At 53.3% G+C, this 15,428-nt stretch overlaps 1 protein-coding gene across 8 annotated transcripts; it reads right to left on the bottom strand.

The window, feature by feature from the left end:
• Nucleotides 1–2,733: 2,733 nt before the first annotated feature.
• On the bottom strand, nt 2,734–14,494 carry CDK16 (cyclin dependent kinase 16). Of its 8 annotated transcripts, none has more exons than XM_065537760.2 (17): nt 13,604–13,999; nt 10,324–10,443; nt 8,955–9,162; nt 8,202–8,335; nt 7,977–8,102; nt 7,830–7,886; nt 7,618–7,732; nt 6,867–6,961; nt 6,706–6,768; nt 6,331–6,454; nt 6,027–6,147; nt 5,821–5,918; nt 5,633–5,738; nt 5,509–5,572; nt 5,259–5,349; nt 4,088–4,165; nt 2,734–4,001 (listed from the first exon to the last, which is right to left on the bottom strand). In XM_065537760.2, the coding sequence occupies exons 3-17, from the start codon at nt 9,154–9,156 to the stop codon at nt 3,964–3,966; spliced, it is 1,512 nt and encodes a 503-aa protein (XP_065393832.1). In that variant the 5' UTR covers nt 9,157–9,162; nt 10,324–10,443; nt 13,604–13,999; the 3' UTR covers nt 2,734–3,963. The 8 variants fall into 8 exon arrangements, with proteins under 8 accessions (XP_065393832.1, XP_073886047.1, XP_015299190.1 ...); XM_074029946.1 differs by having other exon boundaries at nt 5,509–5,551; XM_015443704.4 differs by having other exon boundaries at nt 10,362–10,443.
• Between the last annotated feature and the right edge of the window lie 934 nt (nt 14,495–15,428).

Below are 15,428 nucleotides of genomic sequence, written 5' to 3'. Positions count from 1 at the left end.
AAAGTGGAGGCTGAGGTTCCCGAGGTGGGCGAGGACTCCTACCCTGGGAGCAGCGTTTGTTAGCCTGATCAGAATGCCCTTCATTGTACTACCCTTAACCATCAAAACCCAATGCAAAAGAGGTTTCCACCTCCAGAGACCCACCTAGGCCTGCGGGTCATTGTTTCTCTTCCTGAACTAGATTTATTCACTAGACAAGGTGTTGAAGGCAAGTTAGCCCCAGGCCCTATGTTTGTTGGAGTCATAGCAATCATAACTAAACTAGCTGTCCGCCCAGTTTAAGTGCTTTGTTGGACTAAAATAGTAGCCTCAGGCAGCAGGTACTGTCCTTATCACCCATGGGTAACAACTGGACGCTGAGTACCAGAAATGTCCCTCAGCTAATAAGTGATGGAGCTGCAGTTTAAACTTGAGAAATCTCGTTCCAGAGCTGTGACCTTAAACACCAGGTCAAACATTCTCCAACCGTGTGGTCCCAGCCTGTCTACCGGTCCAAAACTCCTCTTGGGGGTTCACAAAATGAAAACTATTTTCACAATACTTTTTCACTCTCATTCTCTCAGGGGTGTACAGTGTAATTATCTAGAGGCTTCTGAATCCAGAGGCTATATGACATAAACAAGAACTCTTTTGAATGTCTTAAACTTTTAAGAACATAAAGGAATCCCGAGGCCCAGAGTTTGAGAAGTCTTGCACTAGGCCAGGGTCTCTCAACCTCAGCACTGTCATTTCTTTGTTGTGGGCATTGCAGGATGTGTAGCAGCATCCCTGGCCTCTACCTACTAGATACCAAGTAGTACCCCTCAGGACAACCAAGTGTTTCCAGACATTACCAAATGTCCTTTGGGGGAAAAATGTCTCTGATTGAGGACCACTGCACTAGGCTATGCTATTCTTTTCTCTGCCAGGGCTGCCAGCCCTGTTGGTGATGACTTTAATTTCGAACCTCCCTTCCCCCTCACAATCTCGTAATTTACCTATTTTCAGTTAACCTCTGCGGGGCAGGGATTGTGTCTTTATTACTCTGATTCCAGCCCCCAGCCCAGACCTGGCATAGATGAGGGGTCAGTTTTGTAAGCGCTGGGTGAGGTAAGGGAGCAGCCCTTTCACTTAAGGGTCCCCAAAGAAAGTGGCATTTGAGTTGAGTCAGACACATGGCAGATAGCTGCTCTTTAAGCCCAGTTGAATCTTGTCAGATTCTCTGAATTGATTCTCCCCATTATACCTCTGCAGACTCCCCCTCCCCATTTATCTGGGCAGCCAGGTAAATCCAAGAGACCTCCAGCCCTAGACCGTTTTTTCACCTTCCAGAGGCCAACCTCTGCCCACACCAGTGACCCTACCACTTCCCAGAGCAGTTGGGTGAAGTCTAATCCTTTTAAATCCACCCTGGCAATCCTGTCCCCCTTTGCAAGGCCCTCCTTTTCCCATCCTCCGTTGCTGCCAGAAGTGGCCATGTCATCTGATTCTAGCCAAGAAACGGCACCGGAAGTCTGCTGAGGAGCTTGTGGAAGTTCCAGCCGTTAAAAGAAAACAGGCAGGTAAGGAAGGTGTTTTGTTTTCCCTGCTTGCTTTTCCACCTCTGGGGACATGGCAGTCATCATGGCACCATGAAGCTGCAAGCTGAAACATCACTAAAGTGCTTACAAAGATACAGTAGAGGCTGGGCTTGGTGGCTCAAGCCTGTAATCCCAGCACTTTGGGAGGCCGAGGCGGGCGGATCACAAGGTCAGGAGATCGAGACCAACCTGGTCAATATGGTGAAACCCCATCTTTACTAAAAATACAAAAATTAGCTGGGTGTGGTGGCGCATGCCTGTAATCCCAGCTACTCAGAGGCTGAGGCAGGAGAATCCCTTGAACCCAGGAGGCAAAGGTTGCAGTGTGCCGAGATTGTGCCACTACATTCCAGCCTGGGCGACAGAGACTATCTCAAAAAACAAACAAAACACAGTAGAGTGATTAGAAGTCCATGGGCCCCCACCACTGGGCTTTAGTAAACGGCCACTTAATTAGGCTTGCCATTACTTGCAGTATTTGCCTGGCCCTGCTCACCCCACCTCTTCTGCTTGCAAAACAATCCTTGGCTTTGCCTAAGATGGTGGGACTGGGGCTGGAACTCACAGGACAAAGGAAATAAAAGTCTCAACTATCCTCATACCTGAGAGCAAATCCTAGGTTGTGTCATTGATCCCTGGCCTCTTGCAAACTCTCTCACCCATGCCCATGGTTTCTATTACTTCCTGGACACTAATAATTGAAATTTCCAGGTTAAGGATTTCTCTACCTACTCAGTGGTCCACAATCTACCCTTTACTGTCAAGATTCCTTCCTCTTCATGGTTTCCTAGTCCGATGCTGTAGTGGTCATACAGGGCCTTTGCCTCATCTTCCCATCGATGGTTCTATTGGGCCTTCCAGTGTCTTTCAGACATCATCTCTCCACTCCCCTGTCTCCACCCTCTTATCAGGCTTTCTCACATTCCTGGGCAAATCTAACTCCCCTTTCTGCTTCTCAGCCCATCAACACCATTCAGCCTGCCCTACCTGCTTCAACTCCATGTTCTACTGTTACATGTGCAATACCTTAGATGCCTTTTTCATAGTTGTGACGTGTCCCTGGTCCACTCCCAGTGTTTTCCTAGACAGTGGTGATCAGGTATGAATTCTCCAAGGTCCCAGTAATCACTCCAGCTTGGCCACCCTCCACCCCTACAGGGATTTGCAAGCAGGCTTTTCACTTTAGACTTTTTAATATTTCATACAGCGATTATGGTGCATTCAGGAACCCAACCCCCCAAACCCACTAGGAGGGCTCCCACCCCTGCCCTCCCACCCCATTTCAGGCCCCAGGGCTTAGGGTGGAGGAAGGGGAGGTAACCACCCATCCAGGGACTGACCCTGGAGACTGTCCCTGCCCTGCTCACCCTCCCCAGGAGATAGGGGGCAACACCTGGGCACAACCCCTCACAACCCCCTCCCCCAACCCTGCTTGTGCACATATGCACAGTATGGCTCCTTGCTGAGCTGGTCAGTTCCTGGCAGGGCCCCTACCCAACAGCACCTAGTGGGATGGGAGCAAGAGGGCTGAGCTGGGGAGACCCTGAGAAGGAAGGAGGCCCCAGCTATGGGACTGCAGGAGAGAAAGAGTGGGGCCCCCCACCTTGTCCATTTCCCAGAGTCTCTGGTAGTCCCCAGATCCTCCTGCAGCTAAGGATGGCAGGCGGGGGTAGGAAGGCGAGTGGCCATGGCATGCTTTCCCATAGCCGATCCCAGGGTCTGGTGATGATCAGGGTTCCAAATAGGGGCTGTGTCCCTGTCTCTGAAAGGCTGGGAGCAGGGCTTCATTGCACAAAATACTGTGGGAGGGCCACACGCAGGGGGTGGGGCCCAGCCAATCTGTATACAGAGATATTGCATTTAAAAAAATGAAAACCTCATTTAAAATAATTAAAAAAAAAAACAATGAATGAAACAAACAAAAAAAGGCCCACACAATATGAGGCAGGTGGGGCAGGCAGGAAAGCAGGCAGGGGATGCCTCAGACTCAAGGCATTGTCACCATCTTGTCTGAGTCGAGATTCCCAGCCTGAGCTAGCTCTGGACCCCTGGCTGGCCGTGGGGTAGTGGTCCTGGGGGATGGTATGATGAGGGGTAGGCCTGGCCTCAGTGTGGGAGGCTGGCACGGCCATGCTGTCCACCGGCAACTACCAAGATAGAGACAGACAGACAGACAGACCAAGTGAAGGAGTGATGAGAGCTTTGTTAGCACCCAGCAGACAGGCCAATGGGTGGGTTGACAGGCCAATGGTCGGGTGTTTGGACAGGCAGCAAGGGACAAGTGGGCAGGTGAACATGGCTCAGGCAGGTAGGCAGAGTAAGCAGGGAAGATGTAGTTGGGGGCTGCCCTGTGAGGGGTGTGGCATCCCTCCAGCCGCTGCCTGCTGGGGCCTCGGTCTGTGGCTTAGAATTCGGTGTCCACCACGCGGAAAGCTGGCCTGCCTGTGGGGGAAAGCAGAGCAGACGGCTGTTGGTGGGTAAGCAGGTAGGTGGGTAGGGTGGGGAGGAAGACAAGGGGCTGTACCTACCTGAGTCAGGCATCGACGAAGACCGAAGGCTGGCCTCCTTTTGTAGCTGAATCTCCTTTAGTGCAAATATGGAAGTAGCTACAGATGGGGGAGACATAGAAGTGGGGGATGACCCATGAGGTCATTCAGGACCAGCCCCATATGACCCCACTGGAAGAATTAGAAAACGCTGCCTCTTCTCTGAGAGGCTTGACCTTCATCTGTCAAACAATTCCATATACAAACAAGCTACAACCAGGGAAGATAAAATACGGACTATTACATGACACAAAGAAATCATTATTAATTTTGTCAAGTGGATTATGGTATTGCAGTTACCACTGGTTAAGTCTAGGTGATGGGTGGTGTTTGGGGTTTGCTTTATGTATTAATCCAGTGGGGAGATAGGGAGAGTGAGCAAATGTTTTTTGTAGGTTTGATAATTTGTTTTTAAAAAAATCTTTTATAGGTATATGCTGAAATTATTTAGGGATGAATGCTATGATGTCTGAGATTGGATGTGATTCAAAATAATCAGAGAGAATATAGATAAAACCAGATTGACCACGGATTGATGATTTATTGGAGTACTTAGGGACTCATCATATTATTTTGACTAATATATAAATACATATATATTTGAAAATATCCATATTAAAAAGTTTTTAAAAGCCAGATAGAAAAAGAGAACATCACATGTGATTCTATTTCTATAAAATACAAGGACAGAAAAAAACTTATCCTTGCTGTTAGAGGTCAAAACAGTGGTCACCCTTTGGGGAGGGGCTGGGAATAACTGAAGGAGATGCAAGGGAGCTGGGGGTGGGGAGCTTTTAACATTGTTTCTTGACTTTTGTGCTAGTTACAAGGATACGTTTCATTTATGAAAATTCATTGTATAGTATACTTATGATTTGTGCATTTTTTAGCACATGTAAGGAAATGTTTACTTTAAAAAAGGTAAAATGCTATTGCATATATTTTTATGTATGTTTTAAATTTTTCATGAAAGGTAAAAGGAACTGAAAACTAAAAAATGTTTTCATAACAAATACAACCCATCACACCTGTGAACAAGATGTCCCCCCACTTAGAGTAGCATAGCCAGAATCCTACACAACCCGCCAGCTGGCCCCAGCAGTTCTGCTTCCCAGTCCCCACACTGGCTGGTCCATTCCCCAGCTCCACTCACTGTCAGGAAGTTTGTGGATCCGCTCCCCCAAACTAAGGAAGAATGGATGTTTCATGGCATCTTCTGCGGAGATCCGATTTCGACCCTCAAACTGAATGGGGGTGGGGGGAGGGGGATAGTATTGATTATCTTCAACGAGTAGGTCTCTCTGCCCACCTCAGACCCTGCCCCTGGTTTGAGGGGGGGGGAGGTCCCTGTTTCCCCACACCTGGAATCCCATACCCCCAAGGCTGACCCAAGGTGGTCTCACCTGCAACAGCTTGGTGAGGAGGTCGGCCCCATCGCTATCAAGTCTGCCACAAGGACAAAGAGACCTGCTTTAAAATGAGTTTGGACACTCTGGCCCCTAACGTCCACCCACCCACCAGCCTCACCGGGGTGCATGGCTCAAAAGGGCCTCGGCTCGGTACTTGGGGTAGTTGTATGTCTTGAACTCCTCGTTGGACAGGATGCCTGGCCACGTCTCCTCAGTTGGGGTTCCTAGTAGGGAAGAGGAGTTACCCCAAACATCTCACAGGTCCTCTCTGTGTCTCCACAGCGTCTAGGGCCCATGCCTCCTCACCTAAGATGCGGAAGATGAAGTGTAGCTGTTCCTCCACCGTGGAGCCCGGGAAGAGGGGCCGGCCTGTGGCCATCTCATAGAAGATGCAGCCCACACCCCTGGGCAGGGAGGGCACAGTGAATAGAGAGGCAGCTGACTGGGTGGCTGTTGTGACCAAGCCACCCCCTTTACCACGTGGCCCCTGCCACACTTCCACCTGTCCTTACCACATGTCAATCTGAGTGGAGTAGTCCGTGGACCCGAGCAGGATGTCAGGGGGCCGGTACCACAGTGTCACCACCTCATTGGAGTATGTCTTTGTTGGGATTGACTTGGCCCGGGCCAGGCCTGGAAATCAGACAAAGGACAGCTAGAGTGAGGGGGTCATGGGCAAAGTCTGGGGGAGAGTGCAGTTGAGACTGAGGGTGTCCTAGGCAAAATCTGGGAAGGCTGAAGGGAAGTGAGACTAAGTGGTCATGGGAAAGTAGGAGGCTGGTGAGCCAATGAGAAGAAGGGGGAGGCCAGTGGTACCAAAGTCAGCCAGCTTGAGCTCTCCTCTCTCGTTGATGAGCAGGTTCTGGGGCTTGAGGTCTCGGTGTAGCACCTTCTGCCGGTGGCAGTAGGCCAGGCCACGGAGCAGCTGGAACAGGAACAGCTGGGGACCCAGGAATGGCAGGCAGAGATCAAAGACTATCCACTAGCCCGACCCCCAGCAGGCACTGCTCCCCTCCCAAACACAGACACCAGGCCCAGAGCCTTGTCACACAATAGAGGACAGGGTCCCAGTGCCCTCCAAGGGCTCCTAGCAAAAAAAGCCAAAGGGAAAAGTCCATTTCTGGGAGATTTGTGGGTTGGAGTGGGTGAGTGGGGGCCCCCTTGTGCCCCTGCTTCCTGCCCCACACCCACTTTCACGTTGTGCATGTTGATGATGTTCCCACAGTCATCCAGGTACTGCTTCAGGTCCTTGTCCTGAGGAAAGAAGAGGTGGTACAGGAATGAGGGTTACTTCCTACGGCTCCTGGCCTTCTCCCCACCTCCCCCCGGGACCCAGTGCCACCCAGCCTTACCAGGTACTCAAAGACAAGGGTGAGGGACTTCTCCGTGTGGATAATGTCATGTAGCGTAACGATGTTGGCATGTTTGAGGTCCTTGAGCAGGGACACTGCAGGAAGCATGGGAGTGGGACGGGAAGAGTCAGGGTCCTACCCTCAGGACAGAGGTGAGGACAAGGACTAGAAAGGGACAAGCCCAGGTTTTTTTTCTTTCTCCAGACAGTTCAAGGTAATGCCTCGGAGCCACCAGCTCTAACCCACCTCATGCAAGTTGTCTCCCCATGTTGCAGATGTGGAAAACAAGACTCAGAGGAGAGTATGGAGCAAGAACCTGGGATTGCAGCCCCAGGCTCATGTGACACTAGATTTTCACAACCTGTTTTTGGTTTCTGGGAAGGGGCCTGGCTCCAACCCTCAGTACACAGGCCTGCAGCATCATGTGAAATTGAATTTGCACACTCAATTTCAGTGCAATTCAAATTCATTCCATGTGATATTCTGACTAGAAATTGTTACAGTAAATAAATTGGTGAGCACTTCCAGGGGTGTTCTCGGAACCAAACCCTGGTTTGCAATTCATCCACCTTTTATCCAAATGGGAACAGATTCCTGGTTACCCTGATTATTACCTGGATATGTGGGTAACAGGCATGAAAGCCAGAGTGTTTTGCAGGGGGTCCCAGAACCAGTCTTTGTTCTCATTATGGAGTGTGTGCACCAGGGGTGAGTTGGGGAAGCCTGGGGCAGATGGGATGGGGGTGTGTACCTTCCCGGATGGCGGTGCAGGGTGCCCCCTCTTCATGTTCCAGTCTGATCTCCTTGAGTGCCACAAGGTTGTCTGTGAGCTTGCTTTTGCCTTTGTAGACGGTGGCATAGGTACCCTGGAATGTGAGGAAGTGTGACAGGAGAGGTGCTATGAGATTCCAGGAGTTCCCACTGACCTTCATCCCCACCATGGGCCTCCTAGCTGCCTCTCACCTCGCCCAGCTTGTCCAGCTTAATGTAGGTCTCCAGTTTCCCAAAGCCAATCTCAGACTGTGGGACAAATGAGGCAGGTTGAAGCAAGTTCAGAAGGGTCTGGGAGAGGAGGAGAAAAAGGAGAGAACAGGAACACAAGGTGCTTACTAGGCTGACACGACGGAGGCGGCGGCTGAGGGGCTTGTCAAAGATGGGGCTATTGAGGGTCAGCTTCTCCAGGTAGCCCTCAGGCAGCCGGATGTCAGCTGGTAGCGATAGGCGCTTGTTGATGTCCTAGCAGGTAAGGCGAGAGAGAAACAGGATCATGAGTTCCACCTCCCCAGGTCCAACCCCCTTTTCCAGCTCCTCCACCATCCAGACTGGGTCAAGCACCTCAGTGGAGATCTTGCGTGGGGGATGGTTGCGCATGCGCACTCTCACTGGAGACTGCACCTCATCCGAGGAAGTGGCTGAAGCCTGGTCACTCTCCCCATCAGACCCCATCTTCAAGTCCTCGTGCACAATCTCTGGTGGCAGGGAGAGGGGTAGGGCAGGCCAGGTGGGGTCAGAAACCACAGGACACCCCCTCCCCCATGAGACATATTCCATCATCACACGTGTGCACATGGCCCCCAGAGGAAACCTGGAGTCCCTCGGGGAGAGGGTGATAGGGCCCAGGGAAGCTCAGGTCCATCTAGGACAGGTTGAACTGGGGGGTGGGGAGGCAAAAGTCACCTGGTGGAACCTTTCCTTCCAAGGGAAAGCTGAGCTCAGAGCTGGTAGTTAGGTGGTGGCAGGGGAAGCCAAGGGTCCTGGGAAGGCAGGCCCAGGGCAGGCAGGTACCAGAGGCCTGAGGAGGCCATCACAGAGGGCAGAAGGGCAGAGGGAGCCTTGGGGCAACTGTGACAGGCGAGGCACCCTGTGCCCCCCTACAACGGGGCCTGGGCAGAAAGGCAAGGAGAGGAGCGCAGATGGACAGATAGACCGAGGGTGTTGAGAGAAGATGGGAAGGAAGGCGGAGAAGAGAGCACATGGGGGGCAGAGAAAGGGCAGAAAATTGAGAGGAAAATGAGGAATGTGGCCACGAGGCAACACCTGGGAAGCAGCCTGGGGTCATATGGGAGAGGGGGTAGCCAGTGGACCCACCTGGTGCAGAGCTGAGTGGGCCCCGTGCAGAACGAAGTTCCCCAGGAGCAGCACGTGTGGGGGCCTCTCCAGGGTCACTGCCGCCACCACCACCACTCTCATCCAGGCCTATCTGCTCAGGGGCACCATTGGTCTTGTCTATGCCTCGGCCACCTCGGAGTGTCATTGACAGCTGCCGTTTGATCTTCTTCATCCGATCCATGGCGATCTGAGCAAGGGACAAGGATGGAAATGGGTCTCATATTAGCATTTGCTTGATCACCATGGGTCCCCTAAAGCCCACAGTCTAGCAGGGGGCACTGACATGGACTTGTCAGTGCTCACTCAACCAATATGGACCCCAGAGCCACTCAGGATTTCTGGAAACCCAACATGGACGGGGATCTTTGTAAGTACCTGCCCACCCACAGAGCCAACTCCACTGGGACCCTGCTCCTAAGTAGCCCACCTGAGTTCTCAGATTTAGGTGGCTGATTGAGGGCAAGGGCCCAAACGATGGATTGTTGGCCTCTAGGGGAAAAGCCCCACTGCAGGAGCAGAAGGCTCCATAGCAGATCTTCTCAGGTACAGCTGCAGTGATGGGCCCAGCCATGGGTCGGCCAGGGCGTGTGCCCAGAATTGAAGGATGGGTGACATGGCCTCGAGCACGCCCATAGAGTGGCATAGTTCCCCTGGCACCACCCTCAAAGGCCAAGGCAGATTATTCCCTGTGGCCACAGGGACCCTCCTCCTGACTTCTCTAGCACTCATCGTCATGACAACCACTGCATCATCCCATTCATCTACCCAGGTGGGTGGGGGGGGGAGTCTGTGTCAGGGTGTCCTGCCCAGACCCACCCACTGGGTGGGATTGTGTGGAGGGGGGGATCTCAGTGTATACCAGCTGTTCTCAGGGCTGCCAGAAAGGTTTGATCAGGTTAGGACCCCTAGGGTCCAATCTAGACTTTTACAAGCCAGGTCACATTTCTCCTCTACTCAAGAATGTACTACGTTTCCCATCACCCCAAATACACACCCCAGTCCTCAGTGTGGCCCACAGGTCTTTCTTTACCTCATTTGGCCCTATTACCTCTCTGCCCACCACCCCCCCAACCGCCCTGCCACCATTCTTACTTGCTGTTCTGCAACCACACCCAGCAGAATCCTACCTCGGGGCCTTCACACTGGCTGTTCTTGGTACCTTGGAACACCCTTCCCCTAAATTTCGAAATGGCTCACTCCCCTCTCCCTTCAGGCCATTGCTCAAAAGTCACCTTTTCATGAGGCCTCCATGAATAACCCTATTTAAAATCTCAACCATCCCGAGCTCCCTTACCTTGCCAGTTATCCCCCCAGCACTCATTACCTCCTCAGAAATGACACCACCTACTTATTTGTTTCTTTAGTCTTTACTGTCTATCTCCTCACCGCCACAACTAGAAGATCAGCTCCGCCAGGGTAGATTTCTGTGTTTAGGTCACGGCTATGTCCTGAGGACCTGGAATAGTGACTGACACAGAGTAGATGCTCAAAAAGTGCTTATGGCAGAAATAAGTGAATCAGGGGGCTGAGGGCCTAGGACCAACCTCTGCTGAGGTGATGAGTCCCTGCTATTCATTGAACAACCCTAAACAAGGTAGCCCAGGGATGCTGGCATCGACAGGAAGATGACCTAGATGGATTGCTGAAGGGAATGGGGCCACCAAAAGGCTTAGGCCAGCCATCTTCTGCTTCCTCTTGGGCTCTGGGCCAGCAAGGAGGGGGAAAGACCTGGCCCAGGAACCATCTGGACTCACAGCAGGGCCTAAGATGGCCCCGGGCCCAAGGGAAGTAGAGCTAGATAGGAGGTCGAGGATGAGGCTGGGGCTGGATTTGAGGAGAGAAATGGGTCATCTGCTACCTTGAAATCAGGTGCTTCCCCCAGCAGTTCCCACCCCCACCTGGCTGAACTCACTATCCCCAGGAGGGGTAGGGGCCACCCTAGCAGAAAGACCTCAGATACAGGATGAGGTCCATCCATGGAGAACCCAGGATAATGACAAAACATCCTGACGTGGGAGGCTGAATACTGGGCCTAAGGCGAGGAAGGTAAAGCATGGCCAGCTCCCAAAGACAACCTTGTGTCCCCATATGGCACAGATACCCAGTTGCTTTGCATGTTGCGACAGGGAGTAGGGGAGGGGCTGGGGGAGACTGGAAGTAGGGCTGAATGGAGGATGGGGAGGGAGCCAGGAGGAGCCATGGGTCCATGACCTCTAACTGGAAACCCCAAGGGCTGGACATGCTCTGGAGTTCAGTTTCTTGGGATTTTAGGAAGATGGGGTGTAAAATCTGTATATCACATGACACTCCCAGAAAGGGGGATGGGGGGGGCTCAGGCAAGCCCCTGTGAACAGAGATAAGTGAACATTTATACTCAAGGAAACTTTTAAATATCATTTCAGTTGATTGAGCTTTTTAGATTTCAAAAAAGTGAAGGAGGCAGCAAGAAACTGGACATAAAACCTCACCCCAAAAAGGGCACATGTCCTGCCTGACCCTTCCTGATCCCCAAAGACATACACCCATCCTCAGACTACTCTCATACTCAAGGATACTCACCACACCAACCACTAAGGACCTGGTCATCGCACTCTATGTCCTGATCCCCATTAATACACGCTAGACCCTCAAGGAGGCCTCACTACATCTTACCTGCTATTATCTCATATACCCATCAGCATTCAAAGCCCTAACACATAACATACCGCCCTGAACTCTGTCAGCACACACTCAGCCTCCTCTGAGTAACTCTTGCCACCACATTCTTGGGCCCCTCCCTGGCCTAGCTTCTTCTTACCTTCTCCATAGCACTGACTCCCCACATTAACATATTGTTCCCCTTACATGATTCTGACCTCTATTAACATGCACTTGGGGTACTCTATAGCTGACCCACATTAGCACTCACTGGACTTTCTTCATGCTGCTCTGAATGCTGTTAACATAAAGTGAACCTTACAGAAAGATCTCTAGCCAGTGTTACCCACACTCAGGCCCCTTCACAGCTATGACCATCATTAACACACATTCCAGTCCTTCTACTGTCCTGTCCCCTTGGTCAGCACAAACTGAGTCTTCACTCAGGCCTCATTTCTATTAGCGCACGCTGGGCCTCACACAGTCCTGCCTCCCCGTTAGTACACTCTGAACCCTTACTCAGCCCTATTCCCCAGGGACACAAGAACACACTGTTCTACCATGGCCTGACCCTCATTAGTGCACACAGGTCTCCATTCAGCCCTGACTCCCATTAGCACACACTTCAGCCCTCCCTAGCTGTAATCCACTTTAGCACACCGAGATCATCACACATTCCTGTCCTCTATTGCTCTCTGCTCCGACCCCTCCACAGATATAATCCCTGTTGGTTACACTTGGATCCCTTCATGAAAGCCCTGATCCCCCTTATTACACACTAGATTCCCTCTGCAGCCCTACCCCCAAGTAGCACCCCCTGGAACCTCAACATACTCTGGTCCTCCGCGGACACAAGGGCACAATCTTTGCAAGGTTCTGATGCTTATTAGCATATTCCAGACTTTACACAGCTGACTCTCCCAATGGCACACATTGAAGAGCCTCTATGGCTCTAAACCCACATTAGCAACCACCAGAACTACTTATATTACCCTGCTCCTTCCTAGTGTGCCCTCGAGACTCTCATTCCCTGTGTCCATGGACACACTCACACCTCACATCACCTTGACTCTTCATCCACTGAGCCTCTGACGGTGCTAAAACACTTCCTTCCCCACCACCCCTTCCTGGGCCCAGGCAGACACACAATTTGCATCTCCCTTAGGCCAGGCTCAGGTCTTCCACAGTTCTTCCTCCATTAGATACCCTCAGGATCTTCCTCCACTCTGCCCTCATTAGCATATACTGGGTCCCAAACTACCTAGACCTTCGAGGCCACAGGCATACACTCTCTACAGCCATGACCCTCACTGGCAGACACGCCTCACTCGAGTCCTTTAACTACCTGCCCTCCAAAAGCACACACTGCATTCTCACACACCGCAGGCCCCAGGGACAGACACGCAGCATTAACAGCATCCCGGGCCTCACTGCCACACGCCAGGCCTCAGAGCCCTGACCCCATCAGCACACGTTCTGGTACCTGTGCCACCCTGTCCCCCATGAACACACACCGGGCCTCTCCGCGGACATAACCCCTATGAGCATGTCTTGGAACTTCCTCGACATCCCCCGTTATACACCCTCGGGTCCCTCACCCGCTCCGCACCCCGCCCTCCTTCCACAAGCACACACGGGGCCTTGAACCTTACACGGCTTATTGGCATGAGGCTTACTGCCACATGCTCCGACCCCCATTAGCAAACCCCCCAAGTCTTTCACCCCATTGTCACCCATTTCCCCACCCTTTGGTCCTTTGATTTCCCCTGCTCCCCATTAGCACCCACAGCACTTCCCACCCCAGCTCCCAGGACCGGCCCAGGGCGGGGCCAAGGTCAGGGAGGCCCCAAATGACCCCCGCCCCGGTGCATTCTGGGAAATTCGCCGGGGGTGGGGGCACCTGCCAGCCCGGCAGCCCAGACCCCTGGGCACCGCCCGGGGTGGGTTCTGAAGGAGGAGGGGCAGCCCCCACGCCTCGGGGACGCGCTCACCGGCGGGGGCGCGCGAGCAACCTCAGAGCCGCGGGGCCGGCGCGGCGGCGCCTGGGGCGGCGGCCCGGGATGAGGCCGCGCGACCTCCTTCTCCTCCTGTTCGCCGCAGGCGCCCGTCCCAGTAGTCTTCAGCCATGGTTGCTGGGCCCGGGCCGCCGCCGGCTGAGGAGGAGGAGGCGGCGGCGGCGGCGGTGGCTGAGGCGGAGGCGGCGTCCCGCTCAGCCGGCCATGAGCTTGGCCGCTGCGGGCGATGCCCCCGGGCTCGTTGGCGCCGGCTCGAATCCGAGTGCTCACGGCGGCTCGCGGCTCAGAGCCGGCTGATCGCGGAGTGGCGGCGGATCCCAGGGCCGAACAGCCAACGGCCCAACCGCCGCGCGCGCCGCGCTCCGCGCATGCGCACGCAGGCGCTCGGAAGGGTGAAGTAGAAAGGAGGGGACTCACCTCGGACTGCCTGTACCAAAGGACCCGTCCGCAGCGGGAGGGGACGCGGCCATCGCGAGCCCACAGGGGGATGCGGCGCCAGGCCGGGGACGGCACCAGGGAGAAGTGTGGAGGCTGTTTAGTACTCAGTTCCGATCTTGGCAGAAGTTTGCTAGCGCCTAGGTGAGCAGCGGCCAGTAACCTGGCGCGTCCATCACCACTCGCTCCCCCTACTCAGTCTCACTTGGTACATCCCCATGGTGGCAAACGGGACTTTGGCAAGGAGGAAAAAGAGAAATGAAGCACTCCGTTCTAGTCCCTTGAGGTGCCTGGGGAGGAAGGCATTTTAAAGGTTCGCGAGAAGATGACTTTTCGAGGAGAGGCAGCCTGAAGAGTTATTGGCCTTTACCACCTTACCTAGGACAGCCTATCCCCGCCCATCTGCCCCCCCAACCGCTACCTTATTCCCATAGTGAACGTGTACAGCCCCGCCCTTTGAGGTTGTCGCCCAGCCAATCGGATTTGCTCTCTGTGGCGAGGCTGAGCAAGAATAAAGGGCGTGGCTGACTGAAGAGGCGTGATTTCGCTTTCTACCCAACTCCACACGCCTCCGCCCGGGTTTCATAGGTTTTCTCCGTCAGCGGGGGTGGGGCCTTCTTTTTGTTCTGAGCTTCTCCTTCGCTATAGGCCGAATATTCCGCAAGGTGATTGGTCACAACTGCGCTCAATCGGGTCTCGTCCCGCCTTTAGCCCGCCCTCCATCTCATACAGCGGGCCTCCCGGGGTGAAAGCGAAGCTGAGAAAGGGGAAAGAGGCGGATCCTTAGAGGTGCAGGAGCCGCTACTGCGCATGCTTGGAACTTCTAGCCGGGCGGAGCCTCTCTTCTGCCTCACACGAGTATTTGCATAGGCGCCGTGCGTTGGATTTTCCTGCCACCTCTCTTGCCCGCCACAGCCCCGCCCGTGCCTTCCCTCACTCTGCGGGTTTTTTGTTTTGTTTTGATGTCAGTCAACACAAGTAGAACACTCCGCGATTTTATTTCCATTTTATTTATTGGGCGCCTGTTGTGTGACAAGCACTAACAGGTCGACCTAATCCCTCACTTCCTTCTGCCTGGAAAACCACACTATCCCCAAGTCCCGCTCAAAGGGCTGCAACCTCCAGCAGGCCTTCTGGCACATCCTTACACTACCCTGTTCCAAAGCAGCCTCCCGCCTCTTCCGGGCTTCCCTTTATGGCAGCCTTGGTCACACCAGTTAGGATTTTCAGTAAGGTTTATATTAGTGAAGATTTCCCGGGCCATGATGGGAGTGGAAACATTTGACAAAGACAAAAGTCCTCGCCTTGGCCTAGAATAGGTCCATCACTTCTCTGACCTCATCTCTTCCTCTTCTTCCCCTGACTC

The sequence above is a fragment of the Macaca fascicularis genome, chromosome X (assembly GCF_037993035.2).
Source record: "Macaca fascicularis isolate 582-1 chromosome X, T2T-MFA8v1.1".
Taxonomy (NCBI): Eukaryota; Metazoa; Chordata; class Mammalia; order Primates; family Cercopithecidae; genus Macaca; species Macaca fascicularis.
Note: the sequence above shows the minus strand (reverse complement) of the source record. Positions and strands in the feature narration are given on the sequence as shown.

Bases quoted from the DNA above. Each gene is read 5' to 3' on its own strand.
- CDK16 (XM_005593416.5), bottom strand. From the start codon at position 9,156: ATGGATCGGATGAAGAAGATCAAACGGCAGCTGTCAATGACACTCCGA. The intron at 6,455-6,705 runs GTGGGTGTGGGG...CTGGGTCCCCAG, and splicing joins TCAACATGCACAACGTGAAA to CTGTTCCTGTTCCAGCTGCT. The intron at 5,919-6,026 runs GTAAGGACAGGT...CTCCCTGCCCAG, and splicing joins TCCACTCAGATTGACATGTG to GGGTGTGGGCTGCATCTTCT.